General features: G+C 39.8%; 1 protein-coding gene across 1 annotated transcript in view; it reads left to right on the top strand.

Moving 5' to 3' along the window:
- Positions 1-447: 447 nt before the first annotated feature.
- Positions 448-18,423, top strand: part of NLRC4 (NLR family CARD domain containing 4) — a 28,604-nt gene continuing 10,628 nt past the window's right edge. The window contains exons 1-7 of the mRNA XM_077772797.1: positions 448-607; positions 713-973; positions 1,668-3,659; positions 6,042-6,134; positions 7,826-7,996; positions 13,275-13,367; positions 14,464-14,631. Coding sequence (XP_077628923.1) covers positions 448-607; positions 713-973; positions 1,668-3,659; positions 6,042-6,134; positions 7,826-7,996; positions 13,275-13,367; positions 14,464-14,631 — 2,938 coding nt within the window. The remainder of the gene's footprint in view (positions 608-712; positions 974-1,667; positions 3,660-6,041; positions 6,135-7,825; positions 7,997-13,274; positions 13,368-14,463; positions 14,632-18,423) is intronic.

Raw genomic sequence — 18,423 nt, 5'->3', positions numbered from 1 at the left:
AGACAGCAAACAGCTACACCTGTCAAGATCATTGTGAAGAAACACGGTGTGGATTGAAGTGGCAACCAAAATGTAACTCTTTCCACTTAGATGACTGGACATAGACCTGTGCTATCCAATGTGGTAACTACTGGCCACATGTATCTATTTAAATGTGAAGGGCAGAGAGAGAGGGAGACACAGAATCTGAAGGAGGCTCCAGGCTCTGAGTTGTCAGCATAGAGCCTGACTCGGGGCTTGACTCACAAACCACGAGGTCATGACCTGAGCTTAAGTGAGATGGTTAACTGACTGAGCCACACAGGTGCCCCAGGTATGTTCAATATTTAGCAGCACAACACTGAATAGGCTCAGAGAGGTTTAGCAACTTGCCAAGGTTACACAGATGGTAGCAACTAGCAGATCCTAGGCCAGTTTCTTTCTCTTAAAGCCCACAGTCTTACCACTATGACCTCCCTAGAGACCCTTTTATATTGGGACGTGAGACTACTTCATGACCACAGAAACACCATGCTGCTCAATAAAACTCTGGGATTAAGGATGAGGGCTTTGCAGAGCTTTTCTTGTGGGCTTGTAATTCAAGCATTTGACATTTCCATAGCTCAAGGTGGGTCCAGAGGAGGGGGAAAATGCATGACCCAACTGCTCCGTCAACAGGATGCTGAGATGTACATTTTACATAAATAAATGTGCATATCCCCCCCCACCTCAGTGAATTTCATAAAGGAGAATAGTCAAGGCCTCATTCAAAGGATGGGAATGACTGTTATAAAGCAAATTGCGGATGAGCTATTTGCGTGGAATATTCTGAATTACGAAGAAGTAAGTGTCATTTACTGTGAGAAGGTTGAGCAGGATGCTGCAAGAGGGATCATTCATATGATTCTGAAGAAGGGTTCGGAATCCTGTAACCTCTTTCTCAAATTCCTTGAAAAGTGGAACTATCCTCTGTTTCAGGACTTGAATGGACAAAGTAAGTATCAATTTTCTTGTATCTGCTCTACAAATAGAATAAACCATGAAGAAGACCCATAATCCCCATGAGAGAGCCTCTGCTCTCCTCCCTCTTTATATCACTGGGTAGTGGGTTTTGATTCTGTGAAGGAAAAGCTTGGACTCTCTCAGAAAAAACTCCCATTAGATCACTTGTTGGTGAAGCCAAATAAGTAGCGCCAGGGTCAGGGATTAATGATTTAGTATAGACTCATTTCAAAATCAAACTGGATAATGAAGTCACTTAAGTTAACATAGTCATGGTTCTTGACATTCCTTGGTCCAATGTGGAACCATTATTTTTTTTAATAATATTATCATTAAATAATAACTAGTATTTCGTTTTATGATAGATTTTAATCAAGGTTAAGGGTTGATCTGGGGAAAGCTACCCCTAACCATCCCCACTATTCTCACACACTTTCAAGCTTAACCCAAACACAGGCTCCCATTTCCAATTGGCTGCTGCAAAGACCATGTGGTGGAAAGAAGGAAACAGAAGGTGAAAGGGGAAGAGTAAATATTTAGAACCTTTTGTGCCAGCTCAGACCTGGGGAAGGAAAGTAAAGTCACCAATGGAAGATTTCCAGCATAAATCCCTCTTCATCCTTATGACACCTTAAGTTCTTGGGAGACACGGTATTGGGTCCTCTAACCTTACCTCTTCTCTAAAGATCTTTCTCAGCAGACGTCAGAAGAAGTCTTAGATGATTTGGCTCAGAATCTAAAGTACTTATATGATACTCCATCTTTTCTGAACTTCTATCCCTTGGGTGAAGACTTTGACATTATTTTTAATTTGAAAAGCACCTTCACAGAACCTGTTCTCTGGAGGAAGGACCATCACCATCACCGATTAGAGCAGCTGACCCTGGATGGTTTGCTAGATACTCTTCAGAGCCCCTGCATCATTGAGGGGGAATCAGGCAAAGGGAAGTCCACTCTGCTGCAGCAAATCGCCATGCTCTGGGCTTCTGGAAAGTGTGGGGCTCTCACCAAGTTCAAATTAGTCTTCTTTGTTCGTCTGAGCAGGGCCCAGGGTGGGCTCTTTGAAACTCTGTGTGATCAACTCCTGGATATACCTGACACCATCAGGAAGCAGACTTTCATGGCCATGCTACTGAACCTATGGCAGAGGGTTCTGTTTCTCCTTGATGGCTACAATGAGTTCAAGGCCCAGAACTGCCCAGAGATCGAAGCTCTCATAAAGGAGAACCACCGCCTCAAGAATATGGTCATTGTCACCACCACCACTGAGTGCCTGAGACACATCAGGCAGTTTGGTGCCCTGACTGCCGAGGTAGGGGATTTCACAGAGGACAGTGCCCAGACTCTTATCCGAAAAGTGCTGATAAAGGAGCATGCTGAAGGCTTGTTGCTCCAAATTCAGAAATCCAGATGCTTGAGGAACCTGATGAAGACCCCTCTCTTTGTGGTCATCACTTGTGTAATCCAGATGGGGGAAAGCGAGTTTCACTCCAACACACAAATGACACTGTTCCGCACCTTCTATGACCTGCTGATACAGAAAAACCAGTACAGACTTAAAGGGGTGGCTGCAGATGACTTGACTCAGAGCCTGAACCACTGTGGAGACCTAGCTCTGGAGGGTGTGTTCTCCCACAGTTTTGATTTCCAACCAGAGGACATGTCCAGTGTGAACGAGGACATCCTACTGACCACTGGACTCCTCTGTAAATACACAGCTCAACGGTTCAAGCCAAAGTATAAATTCTTTCATAACTCATTCCAGGAGTACATCGCAGGACGTAGACTCAGCAATTTGCTGAAGTCTCAAGAGCCAGAGGAGGTGACCAAAGGGAGAGGTCACTTGCAGAAAATGGTTTTCATTTCAGACGTTACATCCAAGTATAGCAACCTGCTCCTGTACACGTGTGGATCATCTACTGAAGCCACCAGGACTGTTCTGGAACACCTTGCAGCAGTGTATCAACACAGCAGCCTCCGCGAGCTCTCCGCCACACAGAAGCCTCTCTGGAGGCAGGATTCTGTGCAAAGTGTGAAAAATACCACAGTGCAAGAAACTCTGAAAGCCATAAACATCAATTCCTTTACAAAGTGTGGCATTAATCTATTCCATGAGAGCATATCCAAATCAGACCTGAGTGAAAAGTTTGAAGCTTTCTTTTGTGGCAAAAGCTTATATATCAACTCACAAAACATCCCCGATTACTTATTTGACTTCTTTGAACACTTGCCTAATTGTGCAAGTGCTCTGGACTTCATTAAGCTGGACTTCTGCGGAGAAGCTACAGCTTTGAGGGACAAGAATACAGAAGACTCAGGCAGGACTCAGGAAAGGTCCTCAGAAACCTACATTCCCAGCAGGGCTGTGTCTTTGTTCTTCAACTGGAAGCAGGAATTCAAGACTCTGGAGGTCACACTCCGAGACTTCAGCAAGTTGAATAAACAAGATATCAAATACCTGGGAAAGATATTCAGTTCCGCTACAAACCTCAGATTGTGCATTAAGAGGTGTGCGGGCGTGGCCGGAAGCTTTAGTTTGGTCCTCCGCACCTGCAAGAACATTTATTCTCTCATCGTGGAAGCCAGTCCCCTCACCATAGAAGACGAGCAGCACATCACATCTGTGACAAACCTGAAAACCTTGAGTATTCAGGACCTACAGACTCCACGGCTGCCAGGTATTACAAACATCAGCAGTTTAAATTTTTTTTAATGTTTTTATTTATTTCTAGGAGAGAGAGAGAGAGACAGTGTGAGTAGGGGAGGGTCAGAGAGAGAGGGAGTCACAGACTGAAACAGGCTCCAGGCTCTGAGCTGGCAGTCAGCACAGAGCCCGACGCGGGGCTCGAACCCACGAACCGCGAGATCATGACCTAAGCGGAAGTCGGATGCTTAACCGACTAAGCCACCCAGGCACCCCAGCAGTTTAAGCTATAATAAAGCTTGTTTGGGTGCCATGCATTCTCACTAGCACTTACTATCATTTGTATTTGTCTTTTTTATTTTCTTCATTCTACAGTTGCCTTCCAATAAGAAAAAAACAAACAAACAGACAATACCAAGTGCTGATGAGGATGTAGAGCAACTGGAACTCTGGGGGTAGTGTTCTTTCATCATACTTAGCTGATAAAATAGAAAACTTTTTATGGGCTTGTTTGCCAACTATTTACCTCTTTGGCCAAGTAGCTAAGTTTTCATCCATCTGTTAATTAGGTAATTTATCTTCTTAATGTTGAGTTTTGAGTGTTCTTTATGCACTCAAACATTTATTATAAAGAATACCATTCCTTTGTCAGATCAGTGATTTGAAGATATTTTCTCCCAATCTGTAGCTAGTCTTTTCATTCAGTATCTTTCAGAGAACAAAAATTTTAGATTTTAGTTGCAGTCCATTTTTTCTTGTACAAATCAAGCTTTTGGTGTCATGTCTGAAAACTTTTTGCCTAACCCCAGGTCATGAAGATTTTCTCCTATCTTTTTCTCTTAAAGTTTTATACTTACATTTATGATCCACTTGGGTTAATGTTTATATAAAGTATGATGTTTAGATCAAGGTTCATTTTTCTTCCATATGGATATCCAGTTGTTCTATTCATTGAAATGACTATTCTTTCATGTTTGAATTGCCTTTGTACTTTTGTCCAAAATCGTTTGGCTGTAATTATGTTGGGTATTTCTGGACTCTCTTGTCCTATTGATTCATCATTTGACAATACCCTTGTCTATTCCTTGCTAACTTCATCTTGTCTTAATAACTGTAGCTTTATAGGAAGTCATAAAATTGAGTAGTGTTTCTACAACTTTATTCTTTTTCAGAATTGTTTTTTATATTCTAGTTCCTTTGGCTTTCACATTGTTTATATAATCAAAAACTTCCTGACACCTTGGTTGGAATTATATTAAATCTATAGACCATTTTAGGGAGAATTGATCTTTATTTTGTTGAATCTTTCAATACATGAGCATGGCTTCTCTTTCCATTTATTTAGATTTTCTTTTATTTCTTTTATCATAAATTGTAGTTTTCATCATGTTCATCCTGTATATGTTTTATGAGATTTGTACCTAACTTTATACCAACTTCATTTATACCAACTTCTTTTGGAGTTACTGTAAATGGAATTTTAAAATATTGGTTGCCAATTATTTACTACTACTATATAGAAATGCAATAGATTTTTGTGTATCAATCTTATAATCTACACATTTGCTAAACTCACTTCGTGTCATTTCCAAAAAGAACAAGTTTATTTCTTCCTTTCCAATTTGTTTTTATTTTATTCTCTTGCCTTATTGCACTGATTATGACTTGCAGTGCAATGTTGAATAGGTGGTGTGAGAGTGAACATCCTCCCTTGTTCCTGACGTTAGCAACAAAGCATTAAGACTTTCACCATTAAGTATGATGTCAACTGTACTTTTTATGGAGATGACTTTTATCAGGTTGAGGAAGTTTCCTTCTATTCCTAGGCTGCTGAGGATTATTATGGATAGATGTCAGATGATGGCAAATGTTTTTTCTGCATCAACATACTTGACCATGTAGTTTTTCTTCTTTAGTTTGTTAATACAGTGAATTATAGGGACTGGTATCCAAATATCGAAACAGCTCTGCATTCCCAGTAGGAAGCCCACTTGGTGGTCGTATAATATTCTTTTTATATCTGGTTGAATTCTTTAGTAATATTTTGTTGAGGATTTTGTTTCTATGTTCATGAATGATACTTGTCTGAAGTTTTCTTTTTACTCTCTTGGTTTGGGATTTGTATCATTTAATGATAGCATCATGAAAACCTTAGATGTCTATTATTAAATTCCCAAGTATTTGGAGATTTTCCTTGTTATCTTTCTGTTATTATTTTCTAGTCTAATTCCATTATATTTGGAGAGCATGCTTTCAGCTAAAGATGCCCATCTCTGACCAAAAAAAACCACCAAAACATTCTTGCGTCAATTTCATGAGCATTTCTTGCCCATGGAGACAACTAATATTTTTTTGATTGGTAACAAAAATCTAGTAAATGACAAATGAACATAGTCAATCCTTTTTCTTTTGGCAGGTGGTCTGACTGACAGCTTGGGTAATTTGAAGAATCTTACGAAGCTCATACTATACAACATTAAGATGAATGAGGAAGATGCTATAAAATTAGGTCAGATTTTTATTTTCCTTAATATTTTTATTAATGTAAGTTTGATAATAAGAACAGTTAACTTAAGACTCCTAGACACTGTCTGTGTCTGTGTAAGGCAAGGATGTCTTTACGTACTTGTGATTTCATTCATTTTCTAGACGTTTTTCTCTACTGCCATTCCAATCCTTCAGCACCATTTTATGTAAATTGTGCACCAATAGACTGTAATGCTTTTGGGGACAGAAGCCATGATATGTTTTATCTTCCTGGATGATTGACTATGTTTGTGTTTGAAGCACAGCAACAATATAAAAAAGTTAATACTGTGGTTTCATAATTAAATAAAGCTTCGTAAATGGAATGGAACACAAGAAGGCATGTGGATCAAGAAAGCTTAATACAAGCAGGATGTGTGGTTTGTCATGGGGAGCCAGACTCTCCAGGACAAGGAGGATTCCCATTGAAGCTGTTTTCCTCCAGTGTCCCTGCTTTCTACCATCTCCTCCATGGCTCTTTCCCCCAAACCCCCTCCCACTGTTTGAGCCCTCAGTTATACGTTCCTCAGAAAAGAAAGTTCCTTATTCTTTTTTATTTTGCTTCCTGCCTAAAGACAACCTTATCCTATAATGACAAAATGGCTTCCCTTTTTTCATTAGTCTATATGAGAATAACCAGATTAATTCCGTGTCTAGTAAACATCTGTTGCATGCCTATAACTTACTCAGACTATTAGAGCTGGAAAGAGCCTGAAAGCATCTAGTTCAACTCTCATTTTACTGCCAGTGAATCCTAGAACAGTTTATTGACTTGCCCAAGGTCTCACTAATCGGTACAAAGGGTTCAAAAATACCTATCTCAGATGATCTGGTCCAGTCTGGGGTGAGGGGTGCCTGGTTAACTCATATAGTTAAACATCCGACACTTGATCTCAGCTCAGGTCTTGAATTCAGGGTTATGAGTTCAAGCCCCATGTTGGGTTCTGTGCTGGGTGTGATGTTTATTTAAAGAAAAAAAAAGGAACCAGTCTGGACTTAAATAGACAAATCTAAATTTACTGTTTATTAAAGGGTTACTATGCATAGGTTAGATACCATACTAGATACTTTTACAAACTTCCGCTCATTGGATCCTCACAATAGTCCCAGTTACATAGGTATAATTATACCTAAATCCATAGCCAGGTTACACAATGAAATTATGGGATCCAGGAATCAAATTGACTGCAAAGCTCATGTTCACGACCCTTAAGCTCTACAGCTGGCTATAAATAGTTACACTAGAAGCACACCAAGGAATAGAAGTCCCCATGCTACCCCCTCTGAATTCAGTTCCTACCCCTCCTGAGATTTTGGGGGGAGATTAAAGGGAAAGTGCCCATTCAGAAGATTTCATCTTCATCCTACCAAAAATATGGTAAAAGGTACACACTGATACGCATTAAAATACTACCCATTTACTATAGTTTTTTTCATGCTACTGAGAGAATGACCTCCACAGAGGTGACCTTGGTATGGTCCAGGAGATTGGAGAGTGATAGTTGAAAGAGCAACTCTCTTAGTTCTCTTGGTTTTTAGAACTCAAGGTCTCTAGAGATAGAACATGGTAAGATCTCTGTGCAATTGTTCTTTGCCTTCTTTTCAGTCCATCAATATATGTTTAAATCAAATTAACTTGGTGCCCTAATGTATTTCCTTTCTTCCTTTTTGCAGCTGAAGGTCTGACAAACTTGAAGAAGTTGTGTTTACTCCATATGACCCACTTGTCTGACATTGGGAAGGGAATGGATTACATAGTAAAGTCTCTGTCAGCTGAACCCTGTGACCTTGAAGAAATCCAATTAGTCTCCTGCTGCCTGTCTGCAAATGCTGTGAAAATCCTTGGTAACTATTGCCTGCATTAACTGAATGAGAATAGTATGAGAGAACATGTGCTACTTTCATACTAATGCATGTTAAGTCTCTCAAAAGGAAATTTAATTTTTAGAGAAACTGGAAAAGATCATAAAGACTTCCAGGTAATATCTAGCCTGTTTTTAATGATCTTCTCCATGACTGGAATGAAAATTTATTATAGATGGAGAATTAGAAGAACACTTCAGAATAATGGAAGATATTATAATTTTAAGAGATGATGAAGAAAATGAAAAGAATAGGTACTGGAAACTGGCAAATGTTCTGTTATATAATAACTGCCTAATAAATATTTAGATGATGGATAAATAAATGAGAAGCAGAGAGTGAAGGATTTCCTTAAGGTTCTCAGGCCATCCAAATCTTACCCATGGCCCTTTTAAGACGCAGCTAATGTGCACTAATTTAAGAGTTAGGTCTTGAGGTGCCTGGGTGGCTCAGTCAGTTAAGCCTCCGACTCTTGATTTTGGCTCAGGTCATGATCTCATGGTTTGTGAGATGGAGCCCCATGTTGAGCTCCACACTGACAGTACAGGGCTTTTTTGGGATTCTCTCTTTCCCTCTCTCTGCCCTTCCTCCGATTGTGCTCTATCTCAAAACAAATAAACAAAAAATTTTTTAAAACTTAAAAAAAATAAACTATAAAAAAACTGCTGGGAATCTGTAAATGAAAATCATTTGTATGCTAATATAAACCAAGAGTTAGAGAAACCCATGATTAGAAGAGGCTAGACAAACACTAGGAAAACAAGGATAAGTGCACTCCTTACTTCTCTACCTGACCCAGGGGAGACACAGATTNAAGCTTCGTAAATGGAATGGAACACAAGAAGGCATGTGGATCAAGAAAGCTTAATACAAGCAGGATGTGTGGTTTGTCATGGGGAGCCAGACTCTCCAGGACAAGGAGGATTCCCATTGAAGCTGTTTTCCTCCAGTGTCCCTGCTTTCTACCATCTCCTCCATGGCTCTTTCCCCCAAACCCCCTCCCACTGTTTGAGCCCTCAGTTATACGTTCCTCAGAAAAGAAAGTTCCTTATTCTTTTTTATTTTGCTTCCTGCCTAAAGACAACCTTATCCTATAATGACAAAATGGCTTCCCTTTTTTCATTAGTCTATATGAGAATAACCAGATTAATTCCGTGTCTAGTAAACATCTGTTGCATGCCTATAACTTACTCAGACTATTAGAGCTGGAAAGAGCCTGAAAGCATCTAGTTCAACTCTCATTTTACTGCCAGTGAATCCTAGAACAGTTTATTGACTTGCCCAAGGTCTCACTAATCGGTACAAAGGGTTCAAAAATACCTATCTCAGATGATCTGGTCCAGTCTGGGGTGAGGGGTGCCTGGTTAACTCATATAGTTAAACATCCGACACTTGATCTCAGCTCAGGTCTTGAATTCAGGGTTATGAGTTCAAGCCCCATGTTGGGTTCTGTGCTGGGTGTGATGTTTATTTAAAGAAAAAAAAAGGAACCAGTCTGGACTTAAATAGACAAATCTAAATTTACTGTTTATTAAAGGGTTACTATGCATAGGTTAGATACCATACTAGATACTTTTACAAACTTCCGCTCATTGGATCCTCACAATAGTCCCAGTTACATAGGTATAATTATACCTAAATCCATAGCCAGGTTACACAATGAAATTATGGGATCCAGGAATCAAATTGACTGCAAAGCTCATGTTCACGACCCTTAAGCTCTACAGCTGGCTATAAATAGTTACACTAGAAGCACACCAAGGAATAGAAGTCCCCATGCTACCCCCTCTGAATTCAGTTCCTACCCCTCCTGAGATTTTGGGGGGAGATTAAAGGGAAAGTGCCCATTCAGAAGATTTCATCTTCATCCTACCAAAAATATGGTAAAAGGTACACACTGATACGCATTAAAATACTACCCATTTACTATAGTTTTTTTCATGCTACTGAGAGAATGACCTCCACAGAGGTGACCTTGGTATGGTCCAGGAGATTGGAGAGTGATAGTTGAAAGAGCAACTCTCTTAGTTCTCTTGGTTTTTAGAACTCAAGGTCTCTAGAGATAGAACATGGTAAGATCTCTGTGCAATTGTTCTTTGCCTTCTTTTCAGTCCATCAATATATGTTTAAATCAAATTAACTTGGTGCCCTAATGTATTTCCTTTCTTCCTTTTTGCAGCTGAAGGTCTGACAAACTTGAAGAAGTTGTGTTTACTCCATATGACCCACTTGTCTGACATTGGGAAGGGAATGGATTACATAGTAAAGTCTCTGTCAGCTGAACCCTGTGACCTTGAAGAAATCCAATTAGTCTCCTGCTGCCTGTCTGCAAATGCTGTGAAAATCCTTGGTAACTATTGCCTGCATTAACTGAATGAGAATAGTATGAGAGAACATGTGCTACTTTCATACTAATGCATGTTAAGTCTCTCAAAAGGAAATTTAATTTTTAGAGAAACTGGAAAAGATCATAAAGACTTCCAGGTAATATCTAGCCTGTTTTTAATGATCTTCTCCATGACTGGAATGAAAATTTATTATAGATGGAGAATTAGAAGAACACTTCAGAATAATGGAAGATATTATAATTTTAAGAGATGATGAAGAAAATGAAAAGAATAGGTACTGGAAACTGGCAAATGTTCTGTTATATAATAACTGCCTAATAAATATTTAGATGATGGATAAATAAATGAGAAGCAGAGAGTGAAGGATTTCCTTAAGGTTCTCAGGCCATCCAAATCTTACCCATGGCCCTTTTAAGACGCAGCTAATGTGCACTAATTTAAGAGTTAGGTCTTGAGGTGCCTGGGTGGCTCAGTCAGTTAAGCCTCCGACTCTTGATTTTGGCTCAGGTCATGATCTCATGGTTTGTGAGATGGAGCCCCATGTTGAGCTCCACACTGACAGTACAGGGCTTTTTTGGGATTCTCTCTTTCCCTCTCTCTGCCCTTCCTCCGATTGTGCTCTATCTCAAAACAAATAAACAAAAAATTTTTTAAAACTTAAAAAAAATAAACTATAAAAAAACTGCTGGGAATCTGTAAATGAAAATCATTTGTATGCTAATATAAACCAAGAGTTAGAGAAACCCATGATTAGAAGAGGCTAGACAAACACTAGGAAAACAAGGATAAGTGCACTCCTTACTTCTCTACCTGACCCAGGGGAGACACAGATTTAGAACTACAGGGGCGCCTGGGTGGCTCAATCGGTTAGGCGACCGACTTCTGCTCAGGTCATGATCTCATGGTTCATGGGTTCAACCCTCCGTTGGGCTCTGTGCTGACAGCTAGCTCAGAGCCTGTTTTGGGTTTTCTGTGTCTCCCTCTCTCTCTCTGACCCTCCCCGTTCGTGCTGTCTCTCTCTCTCAGAAATAAATAAAAAACACTTTTTAAAAATTTAGAACTACAAATAGCAGCTTTACCCTTTTTTTAAGAAAAAATTTTTAATGCTTTTTAAATTTATTTCTTTTAAAAAATTTTTTTAATGTTTTTTATTTATTTCTAGGAGAGAGAGAGAGAGAGACAGCGTGAGCAGGGGAGGGTCAGAGAGAGAGGGAGTCACAGACTGAAACAGGCTCCAGGCTCTGAGCTGGCAGTCAGCACAGAGCCCGACGCGGGGCTCGAAGCCACCAACCGCGAGATCATGGCCTAAGCGAAAGTCGGACGCTTAACCGACTAAGCCATCCAGGCGCCCCTGCTTTTTTAATTTATTTCTGACAGAGAGAGAGAGATAGCATGAACAGGGGAGGGTCAGAGAAAGAGAGAGATACAGAATCTGAAACACACTCCACGCTCTGAGCTGTCAGCACAGAGCCGGACGCGGGCCTCGAACCCACGAACCATGAAATCATGACCTGATCTGAAGTCGGTCGCCTAACCGACTGAGCCACCCAGGCACCCCAGCTGTACCCTTTTTGAGAGGAGTTCCAAGGGTTTTTTATGTGAAAGCACTAAACCCCAGAAGATATTTTACTCTAAGAGTTCATATGATTGATTAAAAATAATAATAGCTGTAGCAATTGGCTGGCTCAGTCAATAGAGCATGTTATTCTTCAACTTCTTTCATGAGTTCGAGCCCCGTGTTGGGTGTATAGCTTACCTAAAAAAACAATTTAAAAGATACCTAAAAAAATAATAATAGGTAATATTATGAGTATATGTCCATGAAAACCTTGACTTTTTTCAATGGAGATTTTTCTTATTAGTCTTGATAGGAAAAACTTCAACTAGATTAAACAACCATTATAAATACCTAATGTGAAGAAAAGAACTAGGCAGTTTTTAGCTAGAGTGATGGTATTCTATGATTAATGCTTGTGTGTAAAATAATTTTCTATATTTTTTACCTCAATATAATTACATCTTTTGCAGATAGCATGGAATTGTCTTGCTTTCTTGGAAAAGAAAAAAAAGTCCAGTCTTATTTCTGCCTTTTAATTAGTGTTTAGTCCATTTACAGTCAATGTAATTATTGATGTGGATAGATTTTCATCTGCCATTTTGCTATTTGTTTTCTGTTTTTCTCACCTGTCTTTTTTTAACTTCCTAAATTTTTATTATTACCATCACAACTATGACATTAGCAAAATCATCTAAATTAACATAAACAACTGCTCATTTCATCTGGGTTTTTTTGGTTTTTTGTTCCTTTGTTTCTCCTGTATGATAAGGACATTTTGGAATTGGAAATGATCCTACATGTTATCTAGTTCTTTGTTTTTAAGGTTTTTTTTTTTAATTTTATTTGTTTTTGAGAGAGAAAGAGTACGTATAGGGAAGGGACAGAGAGAGAGGGAGAGAGGGAGAATCCTAAGCAGGTTCCACACCAGCAGCACAGAGCATGATGCAGGGTTCAAACTCATGAACCGTGAGTCAGACACTCAACTTACTAAGCCACCAGGCACCTCTCAACTTCTTCATTCTAAAGATGAAGACACTGAAGCTTGGAGAAATGGAATGACTTTCCTACAGCTATGTAACAACTATAATTTATGCTGCGTTAGGCTTTATGTGAAGTTTAGTAGTCAGAGCTTAGGACTGGAAATATCTGTCCATTTGGTCATAGCCATGGTAGTTCAGAGTTAAATCTAGCCAGATACTTTTGGGAATAATTAAATAATTTAACTAATCAGGTCAAATAATATGTATGCTATCAACAAAGAAGACAAAGACTTAGGATTCTTCTAAGGATATCTTTTAAATGCATATATAGCTCTCTAAAAGCCTTTCTATTTTGTATTGAAATTTTTTTCCAGCTCAGAATCTTCACAATTTGGCCAAACTGAGCATTCTTGATTTATCTGAAAATCACCTGGAAAAGGATGGAAATGAAGCTCTACATGAACTGAGTAAGAATAACAATTTAGCCAAAATCAGGTACTTGAGTATATATACTAGATAGTCAGAAACACACATATGGGCCCTAATGTTTTTTGGTCCATTTTGCCTTACTATATGTCCCTCAAGAGACACCGGCCAATCACTTTGAGCCACCAGTTTTCACATGCTCATCACACCTGAGGCTCCCAAGTGCTTGCTTCCTTCTAGGGGGCCAGTGTCTGAGAGTAATTGATATTCAAGACAAATTTGTTTAAGGAGTTAATGATAAGATTTTTATTTTTTTTTAATGTTTATTTATTTTTGAGAGAGAGACAGAGCACAAGCAGGGGCAAGGCAGAAAGAGAGGGAGACACAGAATCTGAAGCAGGCTTCAGGCTCTGAACTGTCAGCACAGAGCTTGATGCAGGGCTCAAACTCACAAACCTGAGCTTGAGAGATCATGACCTGAGCCGAAGTCGGACACCTAACTGACTGAGCCACCCAGGCGCCTCAATGATAAGATTTTTAAAGTGTGATAGTGATATTGTGATTATGTTTTTTGGTTTGTTTGTTTTTTTTTAAGAACTATATGGGGTGTCTGTGTGACTCGGTCAGTTAAGCACTGGACTTTGGCTCAGGTCATGATCTCAAGGTTTGTCAGTTTGAGTCCTGTTTCGGGCTCTGTTCTGTAGCCTGCTTCGGATTCTGTATTTCCCTTTCTCTCTGCCCCTTCCCTGTGCATAGTTTGTCTCTCTCTCTCAAAAATAAACATAAAAAAATTAAAAATAAATAAAATTAAATTTAAAAAACTATATTTACTGTCTGAAATTTGCTTTAAAATAATTCAGAAAGACATGAATTGGGGGAGGATGAAGCAAGCTTGTCCATGAACTGATATTTGTTGAAGGCTGGCTAATCAGTACATATAGTTTCATTATACCATTCTGCATAATATTTGTATATTCTTGAATACTTTCCATAAAAATATTAACCAGAATTCAAGTAGAGTCTCATCGCACAATGAGTAGGCTGCAGAGATAGAGTCCAGTCCTTCTCCCACATCCCTTCATTCTTCATCAATTTTGAGATGGATTCAGTTCCTGGACTTCTCTCTGGTTCTTGAAGTTGACAGGCTGCACATCCTGGAAGAGCTGACTGTGCTGATGCTGCCCTGGTGGAATGATGTGCGAGTCAGCCTGACTAGGCTATTGGAGCAACTGGAGGGGGCCCTGCAGCTTGTCAAGCTTGGGCTGAAAAACTGGAGGCTCACAGATGCAGAGATTAGAATTCTAGGTAGGTACACACATACAGAGCCAAGAGAAAAGAAGTGAGCTGTAACAAAGTTCTTAAGTTGATTTTAAAAATTAATTGTATTTATTTATTTACCTCCTCTTTTTGTTAAGATTTTATTTTTTTAATGTTTACATATTTATTTTGAGGGAGAGAGAGAGAGTGTATGTGTGCAAGTCGGGGGAGGGGCAGAGAGAGAGAGGTGAGAGAGAGAATCCTAAGTAGATTCCATGCTATGAGTGCAGAGTCCGATAGCAGGGCTTGAGCCCACGAACCATGAACTCATAACCTGAGCTGAAATCAAGAGTCAAATGCTTAACCGACTGAGCCACTCAGGTGCTCCAAGAGTTTTGTTTTGTTTTTTTTTAATTTTTTTTAATGTTTTATTTATTTTTGAGAGTGAGATAGACACAGCATGAGCAGGGGAGGGTAAGAAAGAGGGGGAGACACAGAATCCGAAGACAGGCTCCAGGATCTGAGCTTGCTGTCAGCACAGAGCCCGATGTGGGGCTCGAACATACAAACTGTGAGATCATGACCTGAGCCAAAGTTGGACGCTCAAGCGACTGAGCCACCCAGGCGCCCCATCCAAGAGTTTAGTTTTAAGTAATCCTTACACCCATTGTGGGGCTTTAACTCATAACCCTGAGATCAAGAGTCACATTCTCTACCAACAGAGCCAGCCAGGGGCCCCACCTCCTTTTTTTTGTCCAAACATATATATTTATTTATTTACTTTTTACATTTATTTATTGAGAGACAGAGAGAAACAGAGTGTGAACAGGAAAGTGGTAGAGAGAGAAGGAGACACAGAATCGAAAGCAGCCTCCAGGCCCTGAGCAAGATGTCAACCCAGAGCCCAATGTGGGGCTCGAACTCAGAAACCATGAGATCATGACCTGAGCTGAAGTCAGGCGGTCAACTGACTGAGCCACTCAGGCGCCCCTGTCCAAATACATTTAAAGAGAGTTCATACAGATTAAGGAGTAAAATGATTAAATTTTTTAAAAATGTTTATTTATTTATTTTGAGAGGGACAGACAGACAGAGAGTGAGGAAAGAGAAAGAATCCCAAGCAAGGCGCCACACTGTCAGTCAGTGCAGAGCCTGATGGGGGGCTTGATCCTACGAACCATGAGATCATGCATGACCTGAGCTGAAATCAAGAGTCTGATGTTTCAACAAATGAGCCACGCAGGAGCCCCAAGGAGTAGAATGGTTTAAACACTGGCCTGCCTTCAGGTTTTTGAGCATTGAATCTAGAGTATTAAAGGAAAAACATTCCCATTACCTGAGAAGGTATATTATGTTAGGAATTGCTCTTCCTACCCTTAACTGTCTGAAATTCAGCAATGCTCCTCCAATTTTGGGAAACATTTTTCAGTTACCTGTTAGGTATTTAAAATAAGTAGAGGCAGAGGTGCCTGGGTGGCTCAGTGGGTTAGGCGTCTGACTCTGGATTTCTGCTCAGGTTGTGATCTCTCGGTTCGTGGGATAGAGCCCATGCCTGAGATTCTCTCTCTGCTTCTCTCTCTGCCCCTCTCCCATGCACCCATGTGCTCGTGCTGTCTCTCTCTCTCTCAAAATAAATAAATAAACTTAAAAAAAGATGTAAAGGTAAATGCAACTTTATCTAAATAGGATCACTGAATATCTTTAAGCAATTGTGATCTAATCCAGGAACAAATAAAGGTCTATAAATGACTGAAGATTCCATCAGCCTCAGGCAGTCGATGGAAGGTCTTCATGCTACCTGTATTAGCTATTAATTTCTATATAATAGATTACCCCCAAAAATAGTGGCTTAAAATAGCTATAAATATTATCTCACAGTTTCTGTGGCTGAGGAATGTGGGAACTGGATGGTTCTGGCTTAGGCTTCACCACGAGGTTGCAATCCAGATGTTGGATGGGGCTGCTGGAGGATCTGCTTCCCAGGTAGCTCCTCACAGGGTCGGCAGGCTGCCTGGAGGCCTCAGTTTCTCATCTCTGGACCTCTCCGGAGGCTGCCTGAGCATTCTCAGTGTGGCTGCTCACTTCCCTCAGAGCAAGAGATCTAAGAGAGAACCAGTTGGAAGCTGCAATGTCTTTTATGACCTAAGCTTGGGAGGTCATTTCTTCTGTACCCTGTTGGTTACTCAGGTCAGCCCTATCCACTGTAGGATGGGGCAACCCAGAGGAGGTAAGGATCATTGGGGCCATCTTAAAGGCTGATTACCATACTTTCTAAGGCAAAGGATTGGTGAAAACAGCCTTAACTTCATTTCCCTTGCAGATTGTCAAGAATATATTTGTAGTATACCTATCATGAAACTTGTACTTTTAACCATTTTAAGTATACAGTTCTGTGGTATTAAGTACATTCACATACTTGAGCAACCACCATGACCATCCAGTTCCTGAACTTTTTCATCTTCCTTAACTAAAACTCTGTACCCATTACAGAACTAACTCCCCACCCTCTCTTCTATTTAAAACCTTTTCTCTTTGAGATGCATGTCTCTAAGTGGTTAGTCTGCTCCAGGGTTTTAGCCTTCTCTAATGGTGCTTCAAGTGCAGGATCTTTTCTTCCCTTAACTGCTAACTCTAACTTTACTCACTCCCTGAACCCATCAAATCATATAATTCTGGGTGTCATTCTTACAGGTCCCTTTTTATTCTGGGTGATTTTGGAGGCAGGTAGCTTCTGTGACAGGCTAATTAGTTAGCTAATAAATTGTCCCTGTCAGGTAACTTCATATCTTAAACAAGTTGGAAAGGATATGTGTTTTTTTCTTCCAAGTTTTTATTTAAATTCAAGTTAGTTCATATGTAGTGTAGTATTGGTGTCAGGGATAGAATTTAGTGATTTGTCACTTACATATAACATCCAATGCTCATCACGAGTGTCGTTAACGCCCATCACCCACTTAGCTCATCCCTCCACCCACTTCCTCTCCAGCAACCCTCAGTTTGTTCTCTATATAAAGAGTCTCTTATGGTTTGTTTCCCTCTGTTTTTATCTTATTTTATTTTTCCTTCCTTTGCTCTATGTTCATATTTTGTTCCTCAAATTCCACGAGTAGAATCATATGGTATTTGTCTTTCTCTGACTTATTTTGCTTAGCATAATACACTCTAGTTGCATATATATCGTGGCAAATGACAAGGCTCCATTACTTGAATGCCAAGTAATATCCCGTAATAGATATAGATATATACATCACATCTTCTTTATCCATTCACCAGTCAATGGACATTGGGCTTTTTCCATAATTTGGCTATTGTTGACAGCACTGCTATAAACATTTGGGTGCATGTGCCCCTTTGAGTCAGTATTTTTGTATCTTTGCATAAATATCTAGTAGTGCAAATGTTGGGTTGTTGGGTAGTTCTATTTTTAACTTTTTGAGGAACCTCCTTACTGTTCTCCAGAGTGGCTTCATCAGTTTGCATTTCCACCAGCAGTGTAAGAAGGTTCCCCTTTCTCCACAAGGGATGTGTCTTTTCCAGGCCACTGGAAAGTGTGTAGAATTAGAATCACTTGTTGGGGAAGCATTTTTAGGTAGAGGCCTTTTAGCATCTTTTAAATCTTTAAGTAGTTACCTGCCTGATTTGCCCACTTCTCAGGCTGGCCAGTGAAACCAGAGAAGGAGATGGTAATATTTAGCAAAGTCAGAAATGAGCTAGGTAGTAATTTGCCATCTGACTTTAGTTGTCCAAGGTCTTATAGCCTCCACATGTAAATGAAAAAAATAAGAGTAATAGAAGGCAGTTGGCTCTTGGAAATTGAGCTCTAACAATGTACCCTCAAGT

The sequence above is a fragment of the Crocuta crocuta genome, unplaced genomic scaffold, assembly GCF_008692635.1.
Source record: "Crocuta crocuta isolate KB4526 unplaced genomic scaffold, BGI_CrCroc_1.0 scaffold363, whole genome shotgun sequence".
In the NCBI taxonomy this organism is placed as follows: Eukaryota; Metazoa; Chordata; class Mammalia; order Carnivora; family Hyaenidae; genus Crocuta; species Crocuta crocuta.
This window is presented reverse-complemented; position numbering and strand designations above follow the sequence as displayed.